Source organism: Procambarus clarkii, chromosome 32 (genome assembly GCF_040958095.1).
Source record: "Procambarus clarkii isolate CNS0578487 chromosome 32, FALCON_Pclarkii_2.0, whole genome shotgun sequence".
NCBI lineage: Eukaryota > Metazoa > Arthropoda > Malacostraca > Decapoda > Cambaridae > Procambarus > Procambarus clarkii.
Window position 1 is genome coordinate 28,361,159 of NC_091181.1, and position 25,098 is coordinate 28,386,256.

At 48.9% G+C, this 25,098-nt stretch overlaps 1 protein-coding gene across 1 annotated transcript in view; it reads right to left on the minus strand.

Annotated features, from left to right (window-relative positions):
- Positions 1-25,098, minus strand: part of LOC138370496 (golgin subfamily A member 6-like protein 22) — a 38,973-nt gene that overhangs the window by 13,026 nt on the left and 849 nt on the right. The window contains exons 2-5 of the mRNA XM_069334869.1: positions 20,324-20,803; positions 20,012-20,257; positions 19,022-19,489; positions 13,907-14,136 (exon numbers count right to left, since the gene is read on the minus strand). Of these exons, the coding sequence (XP_069190970.1) occupies positions 13,907-14,136; positions 19,022-19,489; positions 20,012-20,257; positions 20,324-20,803 (1,424 nt within the window). The remainder of the gene's footprint in view (positions 1-13,906; positions 14,137-19,021; positions 19,490-20,011; positions 20,258-20,323; positions 20,804-25,098) is intronic.

Below are 25,098 nucleotides of genomic sequence, written 5' to 3' on the forward strand. Positions count from 1 at the left end.
GTGGCGGGCCAGGTGTGTGGGCGTGGGAGTGTGGCGGGCCAGGTGTGTGGGCGTGGGAGTGTGGCGGGCCAGGTGTGTGGGCGTGGGAGTGTGGCGGGCCAGGTGTGTGGGCGTGGGAGTGTGGCGGGCCAGGTGTGTGGGCGTGGGAGTGTGGCGGGCCAGGTGTGTGGGCGTGGGAGTGTGGCGGGCCAGGTGTGTGGGCGTGGGAATCTCCCGCCATAAGAACTTGGGGTGGCAGACAATCTGTAACATAAATCTAACAGTTTTTCCACCCCACTTGCCCAAGCCTTCCCTTACCCTTCCCTTACCCTTCTACTGTTCCAGTTCTTCATCCGCTTTCCCATCCCATCCCCCTGCCACCTCCCATGCTTCCCCATCCGCCCACCCCCCTCCCCACAACCCCCCCTACAACACCCCCGCACAAACCCATCGTGATATCAATGGTGCTCGAGCAGTGCCTGGTGACCACCTCCTGTCTGGCACCAGTGTGGCTGGGTGCCTGGTGACCTGTCTGGCACCAGTGTGGCTGGGTGCCTGGTGACCTGTCTGGCACCAGTGTGGCTGGGTGCCTGGTGACCTGTCTGGCACCAGTGTGGCTGGGTGCCTGGTGATCACCTCCTGTCTGGCTCCAGTGTGGCTGGGTGCCTGGTGACGTGTCTGGCACCAGTGTGGCTGGGTGCCTGGTGACCTGTCTGGCACCAGTGTGGCTGGGTGCCTGGTGACCTGTCTGGCACCAGTGTGGCTGGGTGCCTGGTGACCTGTCTGGCACCAGTGTGGCTGGGTGCCTGGTGACCTGTCTGGCACCAGTGTGGCTGGGTGCCTGGTGACCTCTGGCACCAGTGTGGCTGGGTGCCTGGTGACCTGTCTGGCACCAGTGTGGCTGGGTGCCTGGTGACGTGTCTGGCACCAGTGTGGCTGGGTGCCTGGTGACGTGTCTGGCACCAGTGTGGCTGGATGCCTGGTGACGTGTCTGGCACCAGTGTGGCTGGGTGCCTGGTGACGTGTCTGGCACCAGTGTGGCTGGGTGCCTGGTGACCTCTGGCACCAGTGTGGCTGGGTGCCTGGTGACCTGTCTGGCACCAGTGTGGCTGGGTGCCTGGTGACCTGTCTGGCACCAGTGTGGCTGGGTGCCTGGTGACCTGTCTGGCACCAGTGTGGCTGGGTGCCTGGTGACCTGTCTGGCACCAGTGTGGCTGGGTGCCTGGTGACCTCTGGCACCAGTGTGGCTGGGTGCCTGGTGACCTCTGGCACCAGTGTGGCTGGGTGCCTGGTGACCTGTCTGGCACCAGTGTGGCTGGGTGCCTGGTGACCTGTCTGGCACCAGTGTGGCTGGGTGCCTGGTGACCTGTCTGGCACCAGTGTGGCTGGGTGCCTGGTGACCTGTCTGGCACCAGTGTGGCTGGGTGCCTGGTGACCTGTCTGGCACCAGTGTGGCTGGGTGCCTGGTGACCTGTCTGGCACCAGTGTGGCTGGGTGCCTGGTGACGTGTCTGGCACCAGTGTGGCTGGGTGCCTGGTGACGTGTCTGGCACCAGTGTGGCTGGGTGCCTGGTGACCTGTCTGGCACCAGTGTGGCTGGGTGCCTGGTGACCTGTCTGGCACCAGTGTGGCTGGGTGCCTGGTGACCTGTCTGGCACCAGTGTGGCTGGGTGCCTGGTGACCTGTCTGGCACCAGTGTGGCTGGGTGCCTGGTGACCTGTCTGGCACCAGTGTGGCTGGGTGCCTGGTGACCTGTCTGGCACCAGTGTGGCTGGGTGCCTGGTGACCTGTCTGGCACCAGTGTGGCTGGGTGCCTGGTGACCTGTCTGGCACCAGTGTGGCTGGGTGCCTGGTGACCTGTCTGGCACCAGTGTGGCTGGGTGCCTGGTGACCTGTCTGGCACCAGTGTGGCTGGGTGCCTGGTGACCTGTCTGGCACCAGTGTGGCTGGGTGCCTGGTGACCTGTCTGGCTGGGTGCCTGGTGACCTGTCTGGCACCAGTGTGGCTGGGTGCCTGGTGACCTGTCTGGCACCAGTGTGGCTGGGTGCCTGGTGACCTGTCTGGCACCAGTGTGGCTGGGTGCCTGGTGACCTGTCTGGCACCAGTGTGGCTGGGTGCCTGGTGACCTCTGGCACCAGTGTGGCTGGGTGCCTGGTGACGTGTCTGGCACCAGTGTGGCTGGGTGCCTGGTGACCTGTCTGGCTCCAGTGTGGCTGGGTGCCTGGTGACCACCTCCTGTCTGGCACCAGTGTGGCTGGGTGCCTGGTGACCTGTCTGGCACCAGTGTGGCTGGGTGCCTGGTGACGTGTCTGGCACCAGTGTGGCTGGGTGCCTGGTGACGTGTCTGGCACCAGTGTGGCTGGGTGCCTGGTGACCTCTGGCACCAGTGTGGCTGGGTGCCTGGTGACCTGTCTGGCACCAGTGTGGCTGGGTGCCTGGTGACCTGTCTGGCACCAGTGTGGCTGGGTGCCTGGTGACCTGTCTGGCACCAGTGTGGTCTTCTACTGTTCAAGGGCCTGAATGACAACTCAGGTTTGTCAAGCCAATTCTTATATTAGCCGGCAGATATTATATTAACAGGTATCCACTAGAATTCGAGGGGATTCGAACCCGTTTACTTGGAAGTATCAAGTGAGGGGGGGGGGGGGGGGGCGGAATAATGTAGGAATAATTATTATTATTTTCTGTTTCTACCACAGACGTGGCCACACATTTACAATGCTCAAGTTATCATATATACAGATTGGAGAACTGTCATTGAAACCTTGCAACAAGAACACATATGTGATAACATACATCTGATCACAAATGTCATATCATTAATGCAAACACTCAAACGACAAGGCCGATGGGTACTTATCAACTGGGTGCCAAGTCATGTGGGAATAATAGGAAATGACATTGCAGATGAAGCTGCAAAACTTGCAAGAGAAGAAATGTAGACATTTACATACCACAGAGTCTATCACAGATTAAGAAAGTAATTAGAAACAGAGCAATGCAATAGCTGTACAGTGACCACAACACAGCAGTTGCAACATCAGGATCTGCGGGTTGGTACAAGAATTCAACCAACTACGAACCACTTAGTTTGATGAAAGGGAGCAGTAGAGCAACAGAAGTACACTTACATCGCATCAGGCTTGGATACCCATGCGCATGGGAAATAGGCTTACAGGTTCCGGAAGATGAGAGGAAATGCCAACACTGTGGAGAAATGCCCGACAGACCACTGGAACATTATCTAACACAGTGCACAGTTACAAACCCATTAAGATTTCAACTTAGATTCAACAGACCAGAAGTTGTTAAAATCTTACTGAAGCGACCATACGAGTCATAAATACTCATACTCCGCCCAAGTAAAACAGAAACAAGCAACACTTAGTGGGCCAGCCAGAGGCTTAGGGCCCGCGCAGGAATATCCCTGCCCCCCCACCCCCCCAAAAAAATACAATGCTAACCAGCATATATACATTTTATTTTGTCTATGGAGTACAAAAGAAAATTAACTGATCACTATAACACTGTAAATGTCTGGCCACGTCTGTGGCAGGGAGAACAAATATTATATAAGTTATTCCACGACCACCACCACCACCACCCCCACACCCATCACTACCACCACCACCACCACACCCATCACCACCCCCACCCATCACCACCACCACCACCACACCCATCACCACCACCCCCACCACCATCACCACCACCCCCACCACCATCACCACCACCCCCCACCACACCCATCACCACCCCCCACCACACCCATCACCACCCCCCACCCATCACCACCACCACCCATCACCACCACCACCACCACACCCATCACCACCACCCCCACCCCCATCACCACCACCCCCACCACCATCACCACCACCCCCACCACCACCCCCCACCACACCCATCACCACCCCCACCCATCACCACCACCACGACAAGTGACCACAATAATCATATACCTTTCCCTTAACACTAGGCTTCCATACACCCCTTCCCACCCCATGCCTCCCCCTTCCCCTCCAGTGTCCAGCAGGAAGCAGGGAGTAGGGAGGGACTGGGAGGACGGAGGATGATGGGGTCAGTTCTATTGATCTGTGGGGGACAGGACAAGTCGTGGGAGTGTGGGTGATCCCATGCCAAGCCGGAAGATGGGATGCCCCTTTGGTCATGGGTATATACCCACTCTCCCTACCCCCCTTCCCCAATCACCATAACATGCCCCCCCCTCTACCCCCTATACCCCCTCCCCCTTTGCACTGTCCCTCGTTCTATGTGTACTTACCTAGTTGATCTTTTCCATGGGAGAGTTGTATCTCTTGGACCCCCCCCCTGCTGTTCTCCTGTCTCGTCTGGGTAGCTACTTACGATCCACGACTCTCGTCTGGGTAGCTACTTACGATCCACGACTCTCGTCTGGGTAGCTACTTACGATCCACGACTCTCGTCTGGGTAGCTACTTACGATCCACGACTCTCGTCTGGGTAGCTACTTACGATCCACGACTCTCGTCTGGGTAGCTACTTACGATCCACGACTCTCGTCTGGGTAGCTACTTACGATCCACGACTCTCGTCTGGGTAGCTACTTACGATCCACGACTCTCGTCTGGGTAGCTACTTACGATCCACGACTCGAGTATTGGATCTGCCTTTAAACAGTCTTTGTCCGTTCTATGCCCTTAATTATCTTGTGCGTGCGCGCGCGTGTGAGCGTGTGCGTGTACGCACCTATTTGGGCCTGCAGGATCGAGCTCCAGGTCTCGGACCCCGCTTTTCTACCCGTTGGCTCTCTAATGCAATAACTCCTGGCCTATTTCCCCTATCATTCCTGCTTTCAAAATTATGAATAGAGTTTTAGCCTCTATAATCTGCCCCTTTAAGTCATTTTATTCACTAACCCTCACGCTAAAAGAAAACTTTCTAACATCTGTATGTGTGTGTGTGTGTGTGTGTGTGTGTGTGTGTGTATTCTTTCGTTTATCTAGGCGTAAATACACATATGCGTGCGTGACCGCGTGTGCGCGCCAGACTGTGTACGTATGTATGTGTGTATGTGTGTGTGTGTGTGTGTGTGTGTGTGTGTGTGTGTGTGTGTGTGTGTGTGTGTGTGTATTCTTTCGTTTATCTAGGCGTAAATACACATATGCGTGCGTGACCGCGTGTGTGCGCCAGACTGTGTACGTATGTGTGCGTGTGTGGGGGGGTTAAGCTGATGGCTTTTTGTAAATATCACTCAGTATGTAAATGAAAAACTGATCAGGCAGTGGAATTTCATTTTGAAAATTAAATATGCAACAGTAACCTTCCCGCTGTAATATTAGTTTTTAGTAAAAAAAAAAGGAAAAAAAAAACTCCATTTCAATTTTAATTTGTATTTCATATATTAATTATATATATTTATTTTATGATTATATAAATATTTATTTTGTGATTCATTTTGTTTGCTTTTAGTGTATATATTATATATATATTATACATATATATATATGTATATATATATATGTATATATATGTGTATATATATATATATATATATATATATATATATATATATATATATATATATATATATATATATATAAACGCTCCACAAACGACAAAATAATTGACAGATACAACGACTGGACATCGGCATTATATATCATTATATGTCATTATATTATAGCCATTATACATCAAGACAACCCAGCCACACATCAATAGCCAACTACCATCAATTTACACTCTGCCAACCTCCACAACCCAACGGAACACAGAGCATACTGCACCAGCCATTGACTGATTGATTGATGAAGATTAAGGCACCCCAAGAGGTGGCACGGGCATGAATATCTATTAGGTGGTAGATCTTTTATGATCTACCTTTAAATCTACTTTTAAACTGTCTGTCCTCACTATAGTGCTGTACCAGGCATGATGTAAATAGATTGTAATGGTACAATGTTGACTAGATCACATACTAGAAGGTGAAGGGACGACGACGACGTTTCGGTCCGTCCTGGACCATTCTCAAGACAATCGACTTGAGAATGGTCCAGGACGGACCGAAACGTCGTCGTCGTCGTCCCTTCACCTCCTAGTGTGTGGTCTGGTCAACATACTTCAGCCACGTTATTGTGACTCCTCGCCATCGTACAATGGACCTGAAAGCGAGGTGCTTCACCTTATCCTTGAGGTTATCTTGAGATGATTTCGGAGCTTTTAGTGTCCCCGCGGCCCGGTCCTCGACCAGGCCTCCACCCACAGGAAGCAGCCCGTGACAGCTGACTAACATCCAGGTACCTATTTTACTGCTAGGTAACAGGGGCATTCAGGGTGAAAGAAACTCTGCCCATTGTTTCTCGCCGGCATCCTTGGATATATATATATGATGCAGCAAGAAAATTGATGACCATACGAACCCCTTGACAATGTTAACAAGAGTTAACGAAACGCTTATCTTAGCGCCAGGCCGAATACAACTGAAAAAATTAAATATGGGAGGTTATCTTAAGAGGATTTCGGGGCTTAGCGTCCCCGGGGCCCGGTCCTCGACCAGGGCTCCTTTTGGTTACACACCCCCAGGAAGCAGCCCGTAGCAGCTGTCCAACTCCCAGCTACCTATTTACTGATAGGTGAACACTCGCATCAGGGTGAAAGAAACTCTGCCTATTTGCTTCCACCTCCGCCGGGGATCGAACCAGGAACATTAGTAACTACGAATCCCGAGCGCTGTCCCCCCAGCCGTCAGGCTACCTTGGCTTGATAATCAGTATGGATCTTAAACAAATCTGCGAGCTTCTTATCTATCAGCTGTAACAACAGAATATCTAAATATTATTATTATTCCTCAGCTTGATCTTTGCAACTATTAGGTTCTGTCTCCTGTATGTAGCTCAGTGTTGAGTTTAACAACTTTGTCAAACTTGTTTGTAGACAATTCCCAGAGTTTTATATTTCTCCCTAATGAAGAGTGATCAAGAAAGCTATATTTATGACCTGGATTGACGTACAAGGAACAGGTATTCAAGAACGGATGAAAGGAACTGGGACAAAGGGTTGCAAATCCTTTCTGATCATGCAAACATCAACACCAAACAATAGTTACAATCAGACAAGTCTACGTGCAGAACAGGCAATGTTAATGTTTGTTACGATCCACGACTCGTCTGGGAAGCTACTTACGATCCACGATTCGTCTGGGTAGATACTTACGATCCACGACTCTCGTCTGGGTAGATACTTACGATCTAGGACTCGTCTGGGTAACTACTTACGATCCACGACTCTCGTCTGGGAAGCTACTTACGATCTAGGACTCGTCTGGGTAACTACTTACGATCCACGACTCTCGTCTGGGAAGCTACTTACGATCTAGGACTCGTCTGGGTAACTACTTACGATCCACGATTCGTCTGGGTAAATGTTAAGGTCACTACAGCGCCAATAGCAGCAAACTACCGAGTAACGGTCGGCCGAGCGGACAGCACGCTGGACTTGTGATCCTGTGGTCCCGGGTTCGATCCCGGGCGCCGGCGAGAAACAATTTGCAGAGTTTCTTTCACCCTATGCCCCTGTTACCTAGCAGTAAAATAGGTACCTGGGTGTTAGTCAGCTGTCACGGGCTGCTTCCTGGGGGTGGAGGCCTGGTCGAGGACCGGGCCGCGGGGACACTAAAGCCCCGAAATCATCTCAAGATAAGATAACGTACCAGACGTAATTAACCAAGGTTAGAGTCTTCGTGGTTCTTCAATATCTAGGGGTCAGGGTGGTGTCCCACGCTAGGTCTGGGGGTCAGGGTGGTGTCCCACGCTAGGTCTGGGGGTCAGGGTGGTGTCCCACGCTAGGTCTGGGGGTCAGGGTGGTGTCCCACGCTAGGTCTGGGGGTCAGGGTGGTGTCCCACGCTAGGTCTGGGGGTCAGGGTGGTGTCCCACGCTAGGTCTGGGGGTCAGGGTGGTGTCCCACGCTAGGTCTGGGGGTCAGGGTGGTGTCCCACGCTAGGTCTGGGGGTCAGGGTGGTGTCCCACGCTTGGTCTGGGGTCAGGGTGCTGTCCCACGCTTGGTCTGGGGTCAGGGTGCTGTCCCACGCTTGGTCTGGGGGTCAGGGTGGTGTCCCACGCTTGGTCTGGGGGTCAGGGTGCTGTCCCACGCTTGGTCTGGGGTCAGGGTGCTGTCCCACGCTTGGTCTGGGGTCAGGGTGCTGTCCCACGCTTGGTCTGGGGTCAGGGTGCTGTCCCACGCTAGGTCTGGGGTCAGGGTGGTGTCCCACGCTTGGTCTGGGGGTCAGGGTGCTGTCCCACGCTAGGTCTGGGGGTCAGGGTGGTGTCCCACGCTAGGTCTGGGGTCAGGGTGATGTCCCACACTAGCTCTAGGGGTCAGGATGGTGTCCCACACTAGCTCTAGGGGTCAGGGTGGTGTCCCACACTAGCTCTAGGGGTCAGGGTGGTGTCCCACACTAAGTCTGGGGTCAGGGTGGTGTCCCACACTAGCTCTATGGGTCAGGGTGATGTCCCACACTAGCTCTATGGGTCAGGGTGATGTCCCACACTAGCTCTAGGGGTCAGGGTGGTGTCCCACGCTAGCTCTAGGGGTCAGGGTGATGTCCCACACTAGCTCTAGGGGTCAGGGTGGTATCCCACACTAGCTCTAGGGGTCAGGGTAGTGTCCCACACTAGCTCTAGGGGTCAGGGTGATGTCCCACACTAGCTCTAGGGGTCAGGGTGGTGTCTCACACTAGCTCTAGGGGTCAGGGTGGTGTCCCACACTAGCTCTAGGGGTCAGGGTGGTGTCTTTTTCTTGGTTCTCTCTCTTCCCTATTCAAGAAAATCTCTCTCTCTCAGGCTATTCCTTATTCCTCTGTCCTCTTTCTCTCTGTTCCCATGCTCATTAAATTTTATGGATTGGGGGCTGAAGTGCGTTAGCCGTTCGTGGCACAATTTACGTTGCTAGTTCACTTCTTCAATGAGCATCTTGCAGACCGCACGGGTAGTTAAGTCTCCTCATTAATTCCGCAACATCTTCAAACTTCAACATAGATTGGTCTTATTTTCTCAGAAAGTTCAATGACCTATTTCGGGAAGAGCGGTCGTGTATATGTATATTGGGAATCTGTTGCTTAAATAAAGTCTGTATTTCGTTTTTTGTAAACCAATTTATTTGGATAAAATTTATGTCCCCGAAAAATTTATACGTTATTATATCTTGATGCTTCTTATTTCTGCATTGATATCTTGCAGAGTTTAAATAGTTTACATGTAGGTTGCTATCTGAAATCATGTGAAACCTTAATTTGGTATACTATAGCAAATTTGGTATATTTGGGTTTGGCATACCTCTACAGGTGTGGATAGTAGGAACCGTGAAGTATCCACAATTACATGTGAATATCCACTATCACGTGTGGATATCCACAATCACGTGTGAATATCCACAATCACGTGTGAATATCCACAATCACGTGTGAATATCCACAATCACGTGTGAATATCCACAATCACGTGTGAATATCCACAATCACGTGTGAATATCCACAATCACGTGTGAATATCCACAATCACATGTGAATATCCACAATCACATGTGAATATCCACAATCACATGTGAATATCCACAATCACATGTGAATATCCACAATCACATGTGAATATCCACAATCACATGTGAATTACCGTAATTGTAATAAATGATTCTCTACACACAAGTCCGCTTGACAATTTCCATCGCCACCTCCAGGAATGTTTATATATATATATATATATATATATATATATATATATATATATTATATATATATATATATATATATAAAATAAATACCTATTGTCTAATACTTTTCTTTCCAAAATATTTGTCCTCCGTTTTCCCACCATGGTTTTTATGTTTTTAACTTTCCTTCTGACAATTTAACTCAACATGTAGGAATTCAGTCCGTCGACCAAATCATTGACACCCAGAAGGAACAGAGTGAGGTCCCAAGGAACAGAGTGGGTCCCAAGGAACAGAGTGGGGTCCCAAGGAACAGAGTGGGGTCCCAAGGAACAGAGTGGGGTCCCAAGGAACAGAGTGGGGTCCCAAGGAACAGAGTGGGGTCCCAAGGAACAGAGTGGGGTCCCAAGGAACAGAGTGGGGTCCCAAGGAACAGAGTGGGGTCCCAAGGAACAGAGTGGGGTCCCAAGGAACAGAGTGGGGTCCCAAGGAACAGAGTGGGGTCCCAAGGAACAGAGTGGGGTCCCAAGGAACAGAGTGGGTCCCAAGGAACAGAGTAGGTCCCAAGGAACAGAGTAAGTCCCAAGGAACAGAGTAAGTCCCAACAAACAAAATAGGTCCCAACAAAATAGGTCCCAACAAAATAGGTCCCAACAAAATAGGTCCCAACAAAATAGGTCCCAACAAAATAGGTCCCAACAAAATAGGTCCCAACAAAATAGGTCCCAACAAACAAAATAGGTCCCAACAAACAGAATAGGTCCCAAGGAACAGAATAGGTCCCAAGGAACAGAAGGATCTTAGTGGCACCCTGTTAGTCCATGATCTTCATCCTGATTTCTCCCCAAATCAATGTAACTTTTTGGCGTCTGGTTGAAAAGGTACTCCGTCACCTATTTCAGCATTTTTCTCTTTACTTCAGCACTGTCTTATAGCTTGTGTAGGAACCTTTTATGTGACATTGTCGAAGACTTTCTGGAAGTCGAGCAAATTGCAGCAGGCAACCCCCCTTTTTTTTCTTTCCTGTTTAACTGCTGTTAGCGTGACATCTCCTTATTAGTGTCTCTAGAAGTCTAGAACCATACAAGTCATCTCTCCCTCTTGATGTTATCTTGAGATGATTTCGGGGCTTAGCGTCCCCGCGGCCCGGTCCTCGACTTGGCCTCCTTTTTTGTTACATATCCCCAGGAAGCAGCCCGTGGCAGCTGTCAAACTCGCAGGTACCCTGTATACCCTGGCCATGTATATTAGTGTCTCTAATATGTAGTTTAGCGCCACGTATACATATGTATAAATAATGTATACTACATTTGTTGTTGTTTTTCAGCTGCTTGTAACTGCCATAGTCTTGTCAAGTGTTGTTGTTGTTGTTTTAGATTCAGCTACTAGGGAACAAAAAGTTGTAAGTAGCACGGGCTATGGTGAGCCCGTAGTGGACTTACCGGGCACAGGAGCGGGGCAAGTAGCACGGGCTATGGTGAGCCCGTAGTGGACTTACCGGGCACAGGAGCGGGGCAAGTAGCACGGGCTATGGTGAGCCCGTAGTGGACTTACCCGGCACAGGAGCGGCGGTTGAACAACTGTGGTTGTAAAGTGCTCCTGTGTTCTCTTTTGTGTCACCGAGGAGATTCTTTTCGACTCATCTGAGTATTCAGATGCGCTCACATAGAGCGTAGGGGACTGGTAGCCTGGTGGATAGCGCGCAGGACTCGTAATTCTGTGGCGCGGGTTCGATTCCCGCACGAGGCAGAAACAAATGGGCAAAGTTTCTTTCACCCTGAATGCCCCTGTTACCTAGCAGTAAATAGGTACCTGGGAGTTAGTCAGCTGTCACGGGCTGCTTCCTGGGGGGTGTGTGTGTGTGTGTGGTGTGGAAAAAAAGTAGTTAGTTAACATTTGATTGACAGTTGAGAGGCGGGCCGAAAGAGCAAAGCTCAACCCCCGCAAACACAACTAGGTGAATAGAGGCACTCACAGAGGCGCTCACATAGAGGCGCTCACATAGAGGCGCTCACATAGAGGCGCTCACATAGAGACGCTCACATAGAGACGCTCACATAGAGACGCTCACATAGAGACGCTCACATAGAGGCGCTCACATAGAGGCGCTCACATAGAGGCGCTCACATAGAGGCGCTCACATAGAGACGCTCACATAGAGACGCTCACATAGAGACGCTCACATAGAGACGCTCACATAGAGACGCTCACATAGAGACGCTCACATAGAGACGCTCACATAGAGACGCTCACATAGACGCGCTCACATAGAGACGCTCACAGTGTTACCGATCCTCATCCCTGCCTGCCATTCCTGGCCAGTTAATGTGACATGTATTCCTCAAGTTTCTAGTTGTGTTTTCATTTAAGGTCGCGGCTGAGATATGGCTTAGAGGGCCTCGTTTTACAACCCTGGACACCCGCCCACTGGAGAGGCTTAGAGCACCCACTGTGGGAGCCGGTCGGCCGAGCGGACAACACGCTGGACTTGTGATCCTGTGGTCCTGGGTTTGATCCCAGGCGCCGGCGAGAAACAATGGGCAGCGTTTCTTTCACCCTATGCCCCTGTTACCTAGCAGTAAAATAGTTACCTGGGTGTTAGTCAGCTGTCACGGGCTGCTTCCTGGGGGTGGAGGCCTGGTCGAGGACCGGGCCGCGGGGACACTAAAAGCCCCGAAATCATCTCAAGATAACCTCAAGATAGCACACCCACGTCTCCACCCACCACCCGTGTTCTCTCCTCCTATCTGAACATTACCTTCCCTATCCTCTCCGATCAATCCCCCCTCATTACATTATACGTTGTTATCTTGTCTATCTCAGTTATCTTGTGGATGAGGAGAGGGTCTGAGACCGGGTCTCGTTGCATAGTGCTAAAATTAAAGAAAATCCGATTTATTTTCTACCTCCTTGTGAGGTTCGTATCGTCCGCAAACAGGAATGCAAATGATCGTATTAGATGTGACGACTTATATTGAATTTTGTAACTATCTCATCAAGAATGTAACTTGCTTAGCTAAATGAATTGTGGGGTTGAGTCCCTGAGCCCATTATGTGCCTCTGTAACCCTTTCCACTACCGCCCACAAGATGGGTATGGGGTGCATAATAAATGAACTAAACTAACTAACCTGTTCCAGATCATTTACGTGAGGTAGAGAATGTTCCCCCTGTTGTGTGCCCCGAGGCACCCCCTCTTGTTACCTCTCTCCCTTTGTCTAATTGATTTGTTTATTTTGCTCCGAGGGGCGAGTTTATTGGGCAGCGTCACTCATGTTGTGAGTGGACACACCGCCATAGTGACAGTATTGGGCAGCGCCACTCATGTTGTGAGTGGACACACCGCCATAGTGACAGTATTGGGCAGCGTCACTCATGTTGTGAGTGGACACACCGCCATAGTGACAGTATTGGGCAGCGTCACTCATGTTGTGAGTGGACACACCGCCATAGTGACAGTATTGGGCAGCGTCACTCATGTTGTGATTGGACACACCGCCATAGTGACAGTATTGGGCAGCGTCACTCATGTTGTGAGTGGACACACCGCCATAGTGACAGTATTGGGCAGCGTCACTCATGTTGTGATTGGACACACCGCCATAGTGACAGTATTGGGCAGCGTCACTCATGTTGTGATTGGACACACCGCCATAGTGACAGTATTGGGCAGCGCCACTCATCCTGTGAGTGGACACACCGCCATAGCAGCATGTACAACACTCCCCAATAGGAAGAAAACCCGCTGGGTTGTTCATCCTGTCACTTGTACCCAGACACAGCTGGGACTTCCTTAACTGTCTCAAATGAACAGCTTCTCAAAGAAGAAGATTAACTTTCGTCAACCCTTAGAATCTTACGTTATCTTACAGGGGCAAAATGGGGGAATCGGTTAAGAACAGTATCTATATTAGACAAATAGTGTTTTCTCGACTGAAACAATGTGGGGTTTATTATTCTACACATATTTCTAATGTCTCGTAGATGTTCACAGTTTCTCAGGTAGTGGTCAAGGCGGTGTCCGTCACTCTCACTACAGTTTCTGCAACTCCGCTGCTTAACTGTTGTTTCCATTCCGAATCTCCATGGATATTTGTATCCAAGACGGATTTTTGCTATTATTGATTCTCTCCCGCGGCCACATCCTCTTCGTCCATAATGATAGGGATTGCCAACTGCAACCACATTGTACCATCGTACAGATTCACTTGTTTGTTGTTCTTTCCTCCTTTCCTCAGTAACCTTGTCACGGTGATGTTGCCTGACAATACCTCTAATTTGTAGCGGAGTCTTGGGTATGAAGTATTCAGGTTTTGTAGCGCTGCTTTAGAATCAATGCAGATCACTGCACCGTTAGTGCGTCGTTCAAGGAATCTTAACACTATAACAATGGCAGTTAGTTCCGCTTGTGTTGAAGAGGCATAGTTCTCAATACGGGCTTTTCCTTCATTTCCGCGTTCTAAGGCATTATTCTAATTAAACTGTATGCTGCACCAGTCCTGTCATTGACAGGGTTAGATGACCCGTCAGTGTAGATTTAATCTATTTCATTTCCGGCTGCATTATAAATTTCCTCAAAATATTTGTGCCTCATTTCTTGTGGTATCATGTTGGACATTTTCGTTGTCATCTTTCTGATGATAATCCTGCATGAGTCATCCTCCCAGGGAGGTAACCTCTCTACAGGCAGGAGCTCACGGGCTTGCTCAAGCAGGTGAAGCTCTTCCAGGTAGCAGACTGCTCTGTGATGCCATTTTTTTTTGCTTTTCCTGTTTCCTCCTGTAAGTGGCACAGAGCTCAGTTTTTTCTTGGCAATATCATTGTAATGGGGATCTCTGGCTATCATTGCAAGCTTAGCATTCAGTTTCTTAATTCTGCTTGTAACACTGGGGAGAGAGAACTCCTCTCGTAGATTAAAAGGTTTGGCAGTTCTTGGGACTCCAAGAATAATTGTCATGGCTTCATTTTGTATGCGTTCAAGTTTTTTCATATAGCTTTGGGAGTAGGTGCACAGTACTGGTGCGGCATAGTCTATGACGGAGCGCACATAGGCTGTGTACATCATTTTAAGCACAGCAATAGAGGCCCCATGTCCATTCCAGGTCATAGCTTTCAGTGCCCTGAGTCGACTTTTGCATGTTCCTATGAGTTGATTGAGCTCCTCTTTCTTCCCCTTGTTAGAGCCGACAGTGACGCCAAGGTACCGATAGTGGTCAACCCATTCAAGTGTTACTCCATTAATTTGTTGTTCTTCCTTTTCCCCCCGCTAGTGTTGAGAGTATGTTTTTGTCTTGTTGGTGGAGAGAGTGAAACAGAGTTCAACACATTTCCTTCCAAGGAGTGCAATGGACTGTTTAATTTTTGTCCAAGGTGAGAGCTTGTATTAAGTGGAACATCATATCTTCATATCCCACTTGTTGTGTTCCTTCAGGACATTAAATATTTGCAATGGCGTTCATAAGGGTGCTGAACGTTGAAGGAAACGTTCCTGCTGTTCAATTATTGTTTATCAACCTTGCGAATTCCCCTTAGATATATCGAGATAGATAAACCTGAGGATAGTGGATATCTCTTTGAGCCTATTTCCCATGCAGGCGATGAGTCACAATAACGTGGCTGAAGTATGTTGACCAGACCACACACTAGAAATTGAAGGGACGACGACGTTTCGGTCCGTCCTGGACCATTCTCAAGTCGATTCATGCACATGGGTATCCAAGCCTGATGCGATGCAAGTGTACTTCTGTTGTTCTACTGCTCCCTTTCATCAAACTAAGTGGTTCGTAGTTGGTTGAATTCTTGTACCAACCCGCAGATCCTGATGTTGCAACTGCTGTTCTTTCTTTACGAATAAAGAACATAGTTCATGTAATCATCTTGGCTTAAGGGAAAGGGGTTAAATGGCCCTCTGAAGTACAGGTTATATACAAGGCGCCAAGCACCACGAGGTCCGGCCTGCTGGCACCATCTGGAATGGTCTCCAGAAGCTTCTGGAGACCATGATGACTGTCTCTGTGAAGGAGCGAGTATGCTGCCACCTAAAGTCACTCACCTTTTATTCTTAAAGTTTATTTTCTACTACAGATGTGGCCATTCATTTATATCTGTACTACATACCTTGTGGTTACCTTGGGTTGGTTCCGAGGATCAATGTCCCCGCAGCCCGGTCTCTAACCAATGCCTCTTGGTTGGTGGTCTCGTCAGGCAGGCTATTACACGTGGCTGCTCGCAGCCTGTCGTATGAATCACAGCCTGCTTGATCAAGTATCCTTTTGAAGTGTTTGTCAAGTTCTCTTCTGAACACCTCATGTTGATAAGAATTCTCTCTGAGCGTACCTACTGCACAGCTACTGTTCATTGGGGCTATTTTGCACTTCCTGCCATGCCTCCTGGTCTCCTGGTTTTGTGTGTGTTTTGACGGCGTTTTATATGTGCTTTGCCTTGTTTTCCATAGCGCAGGAACTGAAACCTATCGTCAATAATCATAATACTTTCTGTGGCTCCTTGAAAGATCCGATTTGCATCATATGGGAGATTTGCTGTGTCCTCAATACTGCCAACTCTCACACAAATCTTAAATGTCTCTTAAGATTTAATCTTAATCCTGGCATAATCGTTAAGCAAAGGACGATACAGTACTGTGTCTTTGTCTATAATTATTATGAGGATGGGGAAAAGTACGGGAAGTAATGGACAGTACCCTAATGGGGAGGGGGGGGGGAGGGACTGGCCTATTGACAGTGGATGATCTGGATTTCACTGTCTTTATTACACTCTCGTCTCTGTTCGTTGGGAAATTAAAGATCCATCTTCCAGCTCTTAATTCCCCCTTAGTGTACATTGACACCATATGGTCACACCTGTCGAAAGCTCTCGCGAATTGTGTGTATTTTTTTTTTTTTTTTTTTTTGAGATATATACAAGAGTTGTTACATTCTTGTACAGCCACTAGTACGCGTAGCGTTTCGGGCAGGTCCCTGGAATACGATCCCCTGCCGCGAAGAATCGTTGTTACAACCAAGTACACATTTTACTGTTGCGTTAAACAGAGGCTACAGTTAAGGAATTGCGCCCAGTAAATCCTCCCCGGCCAGGATACGAACCCATGACATAGCGCTCGCGGAACGCCAGGCGAGTGTCTTACCACTACACCACGGAGACTGTCAAATTATAATTATAAAAAGTGTGTGTATAATTACATCAGTGGTTGGATTGTTTAATTACACAACCCCCTAGACCAATGTTATGTAGACACTGTGGTTCCACGAGTGTTGTGATCTTACTAAGATTGTTTTAGAAAGATCCTTAAATCTTGCGAAGATTTTTTGTGTGTGTTGTGATATCGGTTTATAATTTTTTTGCCTCTGCTATATTACCTCCTTTATGGAGTTGTGTTATCTCCGCAGTTTTAAAGCATGGCGTCTCCAAAAGATGTTTACGGCCGGTGGTAATACATTTTCACACCTTTTTGACACAGGGTTAGAAAGCCGTTCTTCTGCACAGAGTGCCATATGCGTGGCACTATGAGGTGAGGACGTGTCGAGGTCAGAGGTCGGGCGGTACCTGACAGGTCACACGCCCACACACACCAAAGCTATCATCTAATGTCTGTCATCGTAGGATCATTATTGTATAAGATCAGTTAACTAAAAAAAACAGAAAAACTACTTTGCCAGTAGGTTGAGTAAGCCATTTTCTCTTCTGACTCTGTCTCTCTGTCTTTCTCTGTCTTCTGTGTCTCTTTTTCTCTCTCCTCCATCTCTCTCACTCGAAACCTTCCCAGTCCATCCTACCTGGTCGTAGAAATAAGATCACCATTGCCGAGTTTTACTCTTAGAAAATTACATGAGCAAACGTTCAATAAGATTATATTTTCCGTACGATTGAGCAAAATTTTTTTGTTGTTGTCTTGTGTAATTGTAAGCCCCGTTATCTTGCCCCGGCTTAGCACGTGGTAACAGTGATTGTGACGTGTTTGATCAGCAGTAAAACACAGGGTTCAGCTGCACCGCTCCAGGGGTGTCTGGCATCCCTGGCTTCACAAAGTCTCGCCCCAGGACGAACAACACATCTAGTTTATTATGGTGTTCCCTGTTTTTTTTTCTCTCCAGGAGCAACGACGGTAACCACGTGTTTTCTGCGGATACACTCGGGTGTGTTTTTGTTTACCTTGTGTTGCTGCTGCTGCTTCACCTTGTGTTGCTGTTGCTGCTTCACCTTGTGTTGCTGTTGCTGCTTCACCTTGTGTTGCTGTTGCTGCTTCACCTTGTGTTGCTGTTGCTGCTTCACCTTGTGTTGCTGCTGCTGCTTCACCTTGTGTTGCTGTTGCTGCTTCACCTTGTGTTGCTGTTGCTGCTTCACCTTGTGTTGCTGCTGCTGCTTCACCTTGTGTTGCTGCTGCTGCTTCACCTTGTGTTGCTGTTGCTGCTTCACCTTGTGTTGCTGTTGCTGCTTCACCTTGTGTTGCTGCTGCTGCTTCACCTTGTGTTGCTGTTGCTGCTTCACCTTGTGTTGCTGCTGCTGCTTCACCTTGTGTTGCTGCTGCTGCTTCACCTTGTGTTGCTGCTGCTGCTTCACCTTGTGTTGCTGTTGCTGCTTCACCTAGTGTTGCTGTTGCTGCTTCACCTTGTGTTGCTGTTGCTGCTTCACCTTGTGTTGCTGCTGCTGCTTCACCTTGTGTTGCTGCTGCTGCTTCACCTTGTGTTGCTGTTGCTGCTTCACCTTGTGTTGCTGTTGCTGCTTCACCTTGTGTTGCTGTTGCTGCTTCACCTTGTGTTGCTGTTGCTGCTTCACCTTGTGTTGCTGTTGCTGCTTCACCTTGTGTTGCTGTTGCTGCTTCACCTTGTGTTGCTGTTGCTGCTTCACCTTGTGTTGCTGTTGCTGCTTCACCTTGTGTTGCTGTTGCTGCTTCACCTTGTGTTGCTGTTGCTGCTTCACCTTGTGTTGCTGTTGCTGCTTCACCTTGTGTTGCTGTTGCTGCTTCACCTTGTGTTGCTGTTGCTGCTTCACCTTGTGTTGCTGCTGCTGCTTCACCTTGTGTTGCTGCTGCTGCTTCACCTTGTGTTGCTGCTGCTGCTTCACCTAGTGCTGCTGCTGCTGCTTCACCTAGTGCTGCTGCTGCTGCTTCACATTGTGTTGCTGCTGCTGCTTCACCTTGTGTTGCTGCTGCTGCTGCTTCACCTTGTGTTGCTGCTGCTGCTGCTTCACCTTGTGTTGCTGCTGCTGCTGCTTCACCTTGTGTTGCTGCTGCTGCAGCTTCACCTTGTGTTGCTGCTGCAGCTTCACCTTGTGTTGCTGCTGCAGCTTCACCTTGTGTTGCTGCTGCAGCTTCACCTTGTGTTGTTGCTGCAGCTTCACCTTGTGTTGTTGCTGCAGCTTCACCTTGTGTTGTTGCTGCAGCTTCACCTTGTGTTGTTGCTGCAGCTTCAGCCAGTGTTGTTGCTGCAGCTTCAGCCAGTGTTGCTGCTGCAGCTTCACCTTATGTTGCTGCTGCAGCTTCACCTTATGTTGCTGCTGCAGCTTCACCTTGTGTTCCTGCAGCTTCACCTTATGTTGCTGTTGCAGCTTCACCTTGTGTTCCTGCAGCTTCACCTTATGTTCCTGCAGCTTCACCTTATGTTGCTGTTGCAGCTTCACCTTGTGCTCCTGCAGCTTCACCTTATGTTGCTGTTGCAGCTTCACCTTGTGCTCCTGCAGCTTCACCTTGTGCTCCTGCAGCTTCACCTTATGTTGCTGTTGCAGCTTCACCTTATGTTGCTGCTGCAGCTTCACCTTATGTTCCTGCAGCTTCACCTTATGTTCCTGCAGCTTCACCTTGTGTTGCTGCTGCAGCTTCACCTTATGTTCCTGCAGCTTCACCTTATGTTCCTGCAGCTTCACCGTGTGTTGCTGCTGCAGCTTCACCGTGTGTTGCTGCTGCAGCTTCACCTTATGTTCCTGCAGCTTCACCTTATGTTCCTGCAGCTTCACCTTATGTTCCTGCAGCTTCACCTTGTGCTCCTGCAGCTTCACCTTGTGCTCCTGCAGCTTCACCTTGTGCTCCTGCAGCTTCACCTTGTGCTCCTGCAGCTTCACCTTATGTTCCTGCAGCTTCACCTTATGTTCCTGCAGCTTCACCTTGTGTTGCTGCTGCAGCTTCACCTTATGTTCCTGCAGCTTCACCTTATGTTCCTGCAGCTTCACCTTGTGTTGCTGCTGCAGCTTCACCTTGTGTTGCTGCTGCAGCTTCACCTTGTGTTGCTGCTGCAGCTTCACCTTGTGTTGCTGCTGCAGCTTCACCTTGTGTTGCTGCTGCAGCTTCACCTTGTGTTGCTGCTGCAGCTTCACCTTGTGTTCCTGCAGCTTCACCTTATGTTCCTGCAGCTTCACCTTGTGTTGCTGCTGCAGCTTCACCTTGTGTTGCTGCTGCAGCTTCACCTTATGTTCCTGCAGCTTCACCTTATGTTCCTGCAGCTTCACCTTATGTTCCTGCAGCTTCACCTTATGTTTCTGCTGCAGCTTCACCTTATGTTCCTGCAGCTTCACCTTATGTTCCTGCAGCTTCACCTTGTGTTGCTGCTGCAGCTTCACCTTGTGTTGCTGCTGCAGCTTCACCTTATGTTCCTGCAGCTTCACCTTATGTTCCTGCAGCTTCACCTTGTGTTGCTGCTGCAGCTTCACCTTATGTTCCTGCAGCTTCACCTTATGTTCCTGCAGCTTCACCTTGTGTTGCTGCTGCAGCTTCACCTTATGTTCCTGCAGCTTCACCTTATGTTCCTGCAGCTTCACCTTATGTTCCTGCAGCTTCACCTTATGTTCCTGCAGCTTCACCTTATGTTCCTGCAGCTTCACCTTATGTTCCTGCAGCTTCACCTTATGTTCCTGCAGCTTCACCTTATGTTCCTGCAGCTTCACCTTATGTTCCTGCAGCTTCACCTTATGTTCCTGCAGCTTCACCTTATGTTCCTGCAGCTTCACCTTATGTTCCTGCAGCTTCACCTTATGTTCCTGCAGCTTCACCTTATGTTCCTGCAGCTTCACCTTATGTTCCTGCAGCTTCACCTTATGTTCCTGCAGCTTCACCTTATGTTCCTGCAGCTTCACCTTATGTTCCTGCAGCTTCACCTTATGTTCCTGCAGCTTCACCTTATGTTCCTGCAGCTTCACCCAGTGTTGCACATATAAAAAGGCTTAATCAAAGATGTCTTCACACAACCAAACCATCTATTCTTGAGGTTATCTTGAGATAATTTCGGGGCTTTTTAGTGTCCCCGCGGCCCGGTCCTCGACCAGGCCTCCACCCCCAGGAAGCAGCCCGTGACAGCTGACTAACACCCAGGTACCTATTTTACTGCTAGGTAACAGGGGCATAGGGTGAAAGAAACTCTGCCCAATGTTTCTCGCCGGCGCCTGGGATCGAACCCAGGACCACAGGATCACAAGTCCAGCGTGCTGTCCGCTCGGCCGACCGTCTCAAAGACATCCTGGCCAGAAATACCGAAATAATCAGAGAACAAGGTGCTGGACATAGCTCAAGCACTTCCTTTCAAACACTCATGAAACTGCGAATATTCAGTTTACACCGAGGTACGCCCCCTACCATCTACGCTACCAAGAGTGAGTTACCAGTTTACAACATGAGTAACGCTGGCCCATACTGTCACAGTGGCGGTAAGTTCACTCACAGAATGAGTTTCGAGTTTCGTTAAAGTGTTTTTAAGATGGGGGCTTCACGATGGGGCGGCATACTCTAACACTGGTCTCACGTAAGTGGTGAATATAACTCCACTGCGGGCTCACCATAGCCCGTGCTACTTGGAACTTTGTTCCAGGTAGCGAATCTTTAACAACATTTAACAACAAGTGGTGAACAGCTATCAAAATGCCTCGTTATTTAGGGCCTGAATGATGTTCTGACTTTTGCTAGTGTAGAGTTTGGTGTTGACGAGGCTGGTTATACGAGTCTCTGGAGTTAGGTTTGGTGTCATGTCCACTCCCAGGTCTTTTTCTCTAGCTGTAGCAGGGAGGTAGTTTCCTTTTACGTGTACTGTCCCTTTGGTCTCCTGTCAAATGCTTTCATTTCCATCACCTTTCATATGTTGGTGTTAAAATCTAGTAGCCATTTCTCGGACCAAGTGTACAGGTAGTTTAAGTCATTTTAGAGAATCTTACAATCCTCATCTGTCTCAATTTTTCTCATTAGTTTTGCAACGTCTGAAGACATTGACATAAAAGACTCAACTCCTACAAACATGTCATTTACATAAATAAGAAATTGTATGGGTCCCAGCACCGATCCTTGAGGTACTCTGCTGGTATGGTTATTCTTCTCCTGTACAAGTTCTCATCACTCGCCTCTACTCTCTGTCTCCTGTCGGTTAGGTAATTTTTTAATCTGAGAGCCACTAACACTAGTGGCCTCGATGAGGACAGGAAGCCGCCGGCTTGTCGAATGTCATCCCCCCCACCTCATTTATCTTGATTTCTTACCCCATGTTAGGGTTTTCCCATTTACTCCCGCCAACCTTTCGAACTGTTAGCAGTAATCTCTTGCGAGACACTGTATCCAAGGGTTTTTTAGAATCCAAAAACACGGCGTCTACCAAACCTGCTCTGTCCTGCCTTATTGTCCTTACTTTATTTCGAACTCTAATAGGTTCGTCAGGCATAATTTACGCTTCCCAAAATAATTATTATTACGAGTATTTTGCAGGGGGGAGGGAGGGGGGGGGGAGGGGGGGAAGTTCGTCAGTGACACTGGTCTGTAGTTAAGGGCCTCTTCTCTATCTCCTTTCTTGTAAACTTGTATCACAGTTGGACAATTCTCCCTTTGTTACACATTAAAAATGATTGCGCATGCTGTGTGTGTGTGTGTGTGTGTGTGTGTGTGTGTGTGTGTGTGTATGTGTGTGTACTTACCTACTTGTACTTACCTAGTTGTGATTGCGGGGGTTGAGCTCTGGCTCTTTGGTCCCGCCTCTCAACGGTTAATCAACTAATGTACAGGTTCCTGAGCCTACTGGGCTCTATCATATCTACACTTGGAACTGTGTATGGAGTCAGCCTCCACCACATCACTGCCTAATGCATTCCATCTGTTAACTACTCTGACACTGAAAAAAGTTCTTTTTAACGTCCCTGTGGCTCATTTGGGTACTCAAGTCTCCCCCTGTGTCCCCTTGTTCGCTTACCACCCGTGTTAAACAGTTTATCCTTATCTACCCCGTCAATTCCTCTGAGATTTTTGTAGTTAGTGATCATGTCTCCCCTTACTCTTCTGTCTTCCAGTGTCGTAAGGTGCATTTCCCGCAGCCTTTCCTCGTAACTCATGTATCTTAGTTCTGGGACTAGTCTAGTGACATACCTTTGAACTTTGTCCAGCTTCGTCTTGTGCTTGACAAGGTACGGGGTCCATGCTGGGGCCGCATACTCCAGGATTGGTCTTACATATGTGGTATACAAGATTCTGAATGATTCCTTACACAGGTTCCTGAAGGCAGTTCTGATGTTAGCTCGCGTATGCCGCTGATGTAATTCTTTTTATGTGGGCTTCAGGAAACAGGTTTGGTGTGATATCAACTCCTAGATCTTTCTCTCTGTCTGTTTCACGAAATACTTCATCTCCCATTCGGTATCCTGTGTCTGGCCTCCTGTTTCCACTCCCTAGTTTCATTTCCTTACATTTACTCGGTTGAACTTTGGTAGCCATTTGTTGGACCATTCATTTAGTCTGTCTAGGTCATCTTGTAGCCTCCCACTATCTTCCTCCGTCTTAATCCTCCTCATAATTTTTCCATCGTCAGCAAACAGTGAGAGAAAGGAGTCTATACCCTCTGGGAAATCATATACATACATCAGAAACAGTATAGGTCCCAGGACTGACCCCTGCGGGACTCCACTCGTAACGTCTCGCCAATCTGAGACCTCACCCCTCACACTGACTCGTTGTCTCCTGTTGCGTAGGTACTCCTGTATCCAATGGAGTACCTTCCCTTTCACTCCAGCCTGCATCTCCAGCTTTTTCACTAGCCTCTTGTGTGGTACTGTATCAAAGGCTTTCTGACAATCCAAAAATGTGTGTGTGTGTGTGTGTGTGTGTGTGTGTGTGTGTGTGTGTGTGTATATGTGTGTGTGTGTATATGTGTGTGTGTGTATATGTGTGTGTGTGTGTGTATATGTGTGTGTATATGTGTGTGTGTGTGTGTGTGTGTGTGTGTGTGTGTGTGTGTGTGTGTGTGTGTGTGTGTGTGTGTGTGTGTGTGTGTATGTGTGTGTGTGTGTGTGTGTGTATGTGTGTGTATATGTGTATATGTGTGTGTGTGTATGTGTGTGTATATGTGTATATGTGTGTGTGTGTGTGTGTGTGTGTGTGTTTTGTAAGTACACTTCAAGTTGGTCATCAACACCTGACACTTAACGAGACACTTCGCTACTTCACAAACAACAACAACTTGCATAACGCCACTATTATAAGTATCCGTAATCCCCCCAAATATAACCCTAATCAAGCCCTGATCCTCTTCACGGCTCTCCAAGTGTTTGTTTGTTTGTTTGTTTGGTCCAAGAGCCGCAAAGACACTAATGTATTTGTTTTGCTTAAGGGGGGGGGGGGCAAAACATAACTCAATGTTTGGTGAGGAAGAGTTGGTGTTGAAGTCACGGTTTGGGGCCCAGTGTTTGGAGGCCAATGTTTGGGGTCCAGTGTTTGGGGCCCAATGTTTGGGGCCCAATGTTTGGAGCCCAATGTTTGGGGCCCAATGTTTGGGGCCCAATGTTTGGAGCCCAATGTTTGGGGCCCAATGTTTGGGGCCCAATGTTTGGGGCCCAATGTTTGGGGCCCAATGTTTGGGGCCCAATGTTTGGAGGCCAATGTTTGGAGCCCAATGTTTGGAGGCCAATGTTTGGGGCCCAATGTTTGGAGCCCAATGTTTGGGGCCCAATGTTTGGAGCCCAATGTTTGGGGCCCAATGTTTGGGGCCCAATGTTTGGGGCCCAATGTTTGGGGCCCAATGTTTGGGGCCCAATGTTTGGAGCCCAATGTTTGGAGCCCAATGTTTGGAGCCCAATGTTTGGAGCCCAATGTTTGGAGGCCAATGTTTGGGCACGGTGTCCCACGTCCTGTCACGCCGCTGTCACTCAACTCACTGTCGTGCCCTCCGCGGCCCTCAGCTAATCCTTCTGACGAGGAGTTCAGTTCTATTCATTCCTTTATAATTATAATTGAGAGGGATTCAATCCTGCGCTTACACAGCTGCCATCAAGTCAGTCAAGTCAGTCAAGTCAGTCAAGTCAGTCAAGTCAGTCAAGTCAGTCAAGTCAGTCAAGTCAGTCAAGTCAGTCAAGTCAGTCAAGTCAGTCAGCAGACAGAAGAAAGCCAGTCAGCAAGCCATGAAACCAGGCAGTCAGCCATCCAATCAGCCAACTAACTAGGCAGCTCCAGTCGTGAAGATATCGAT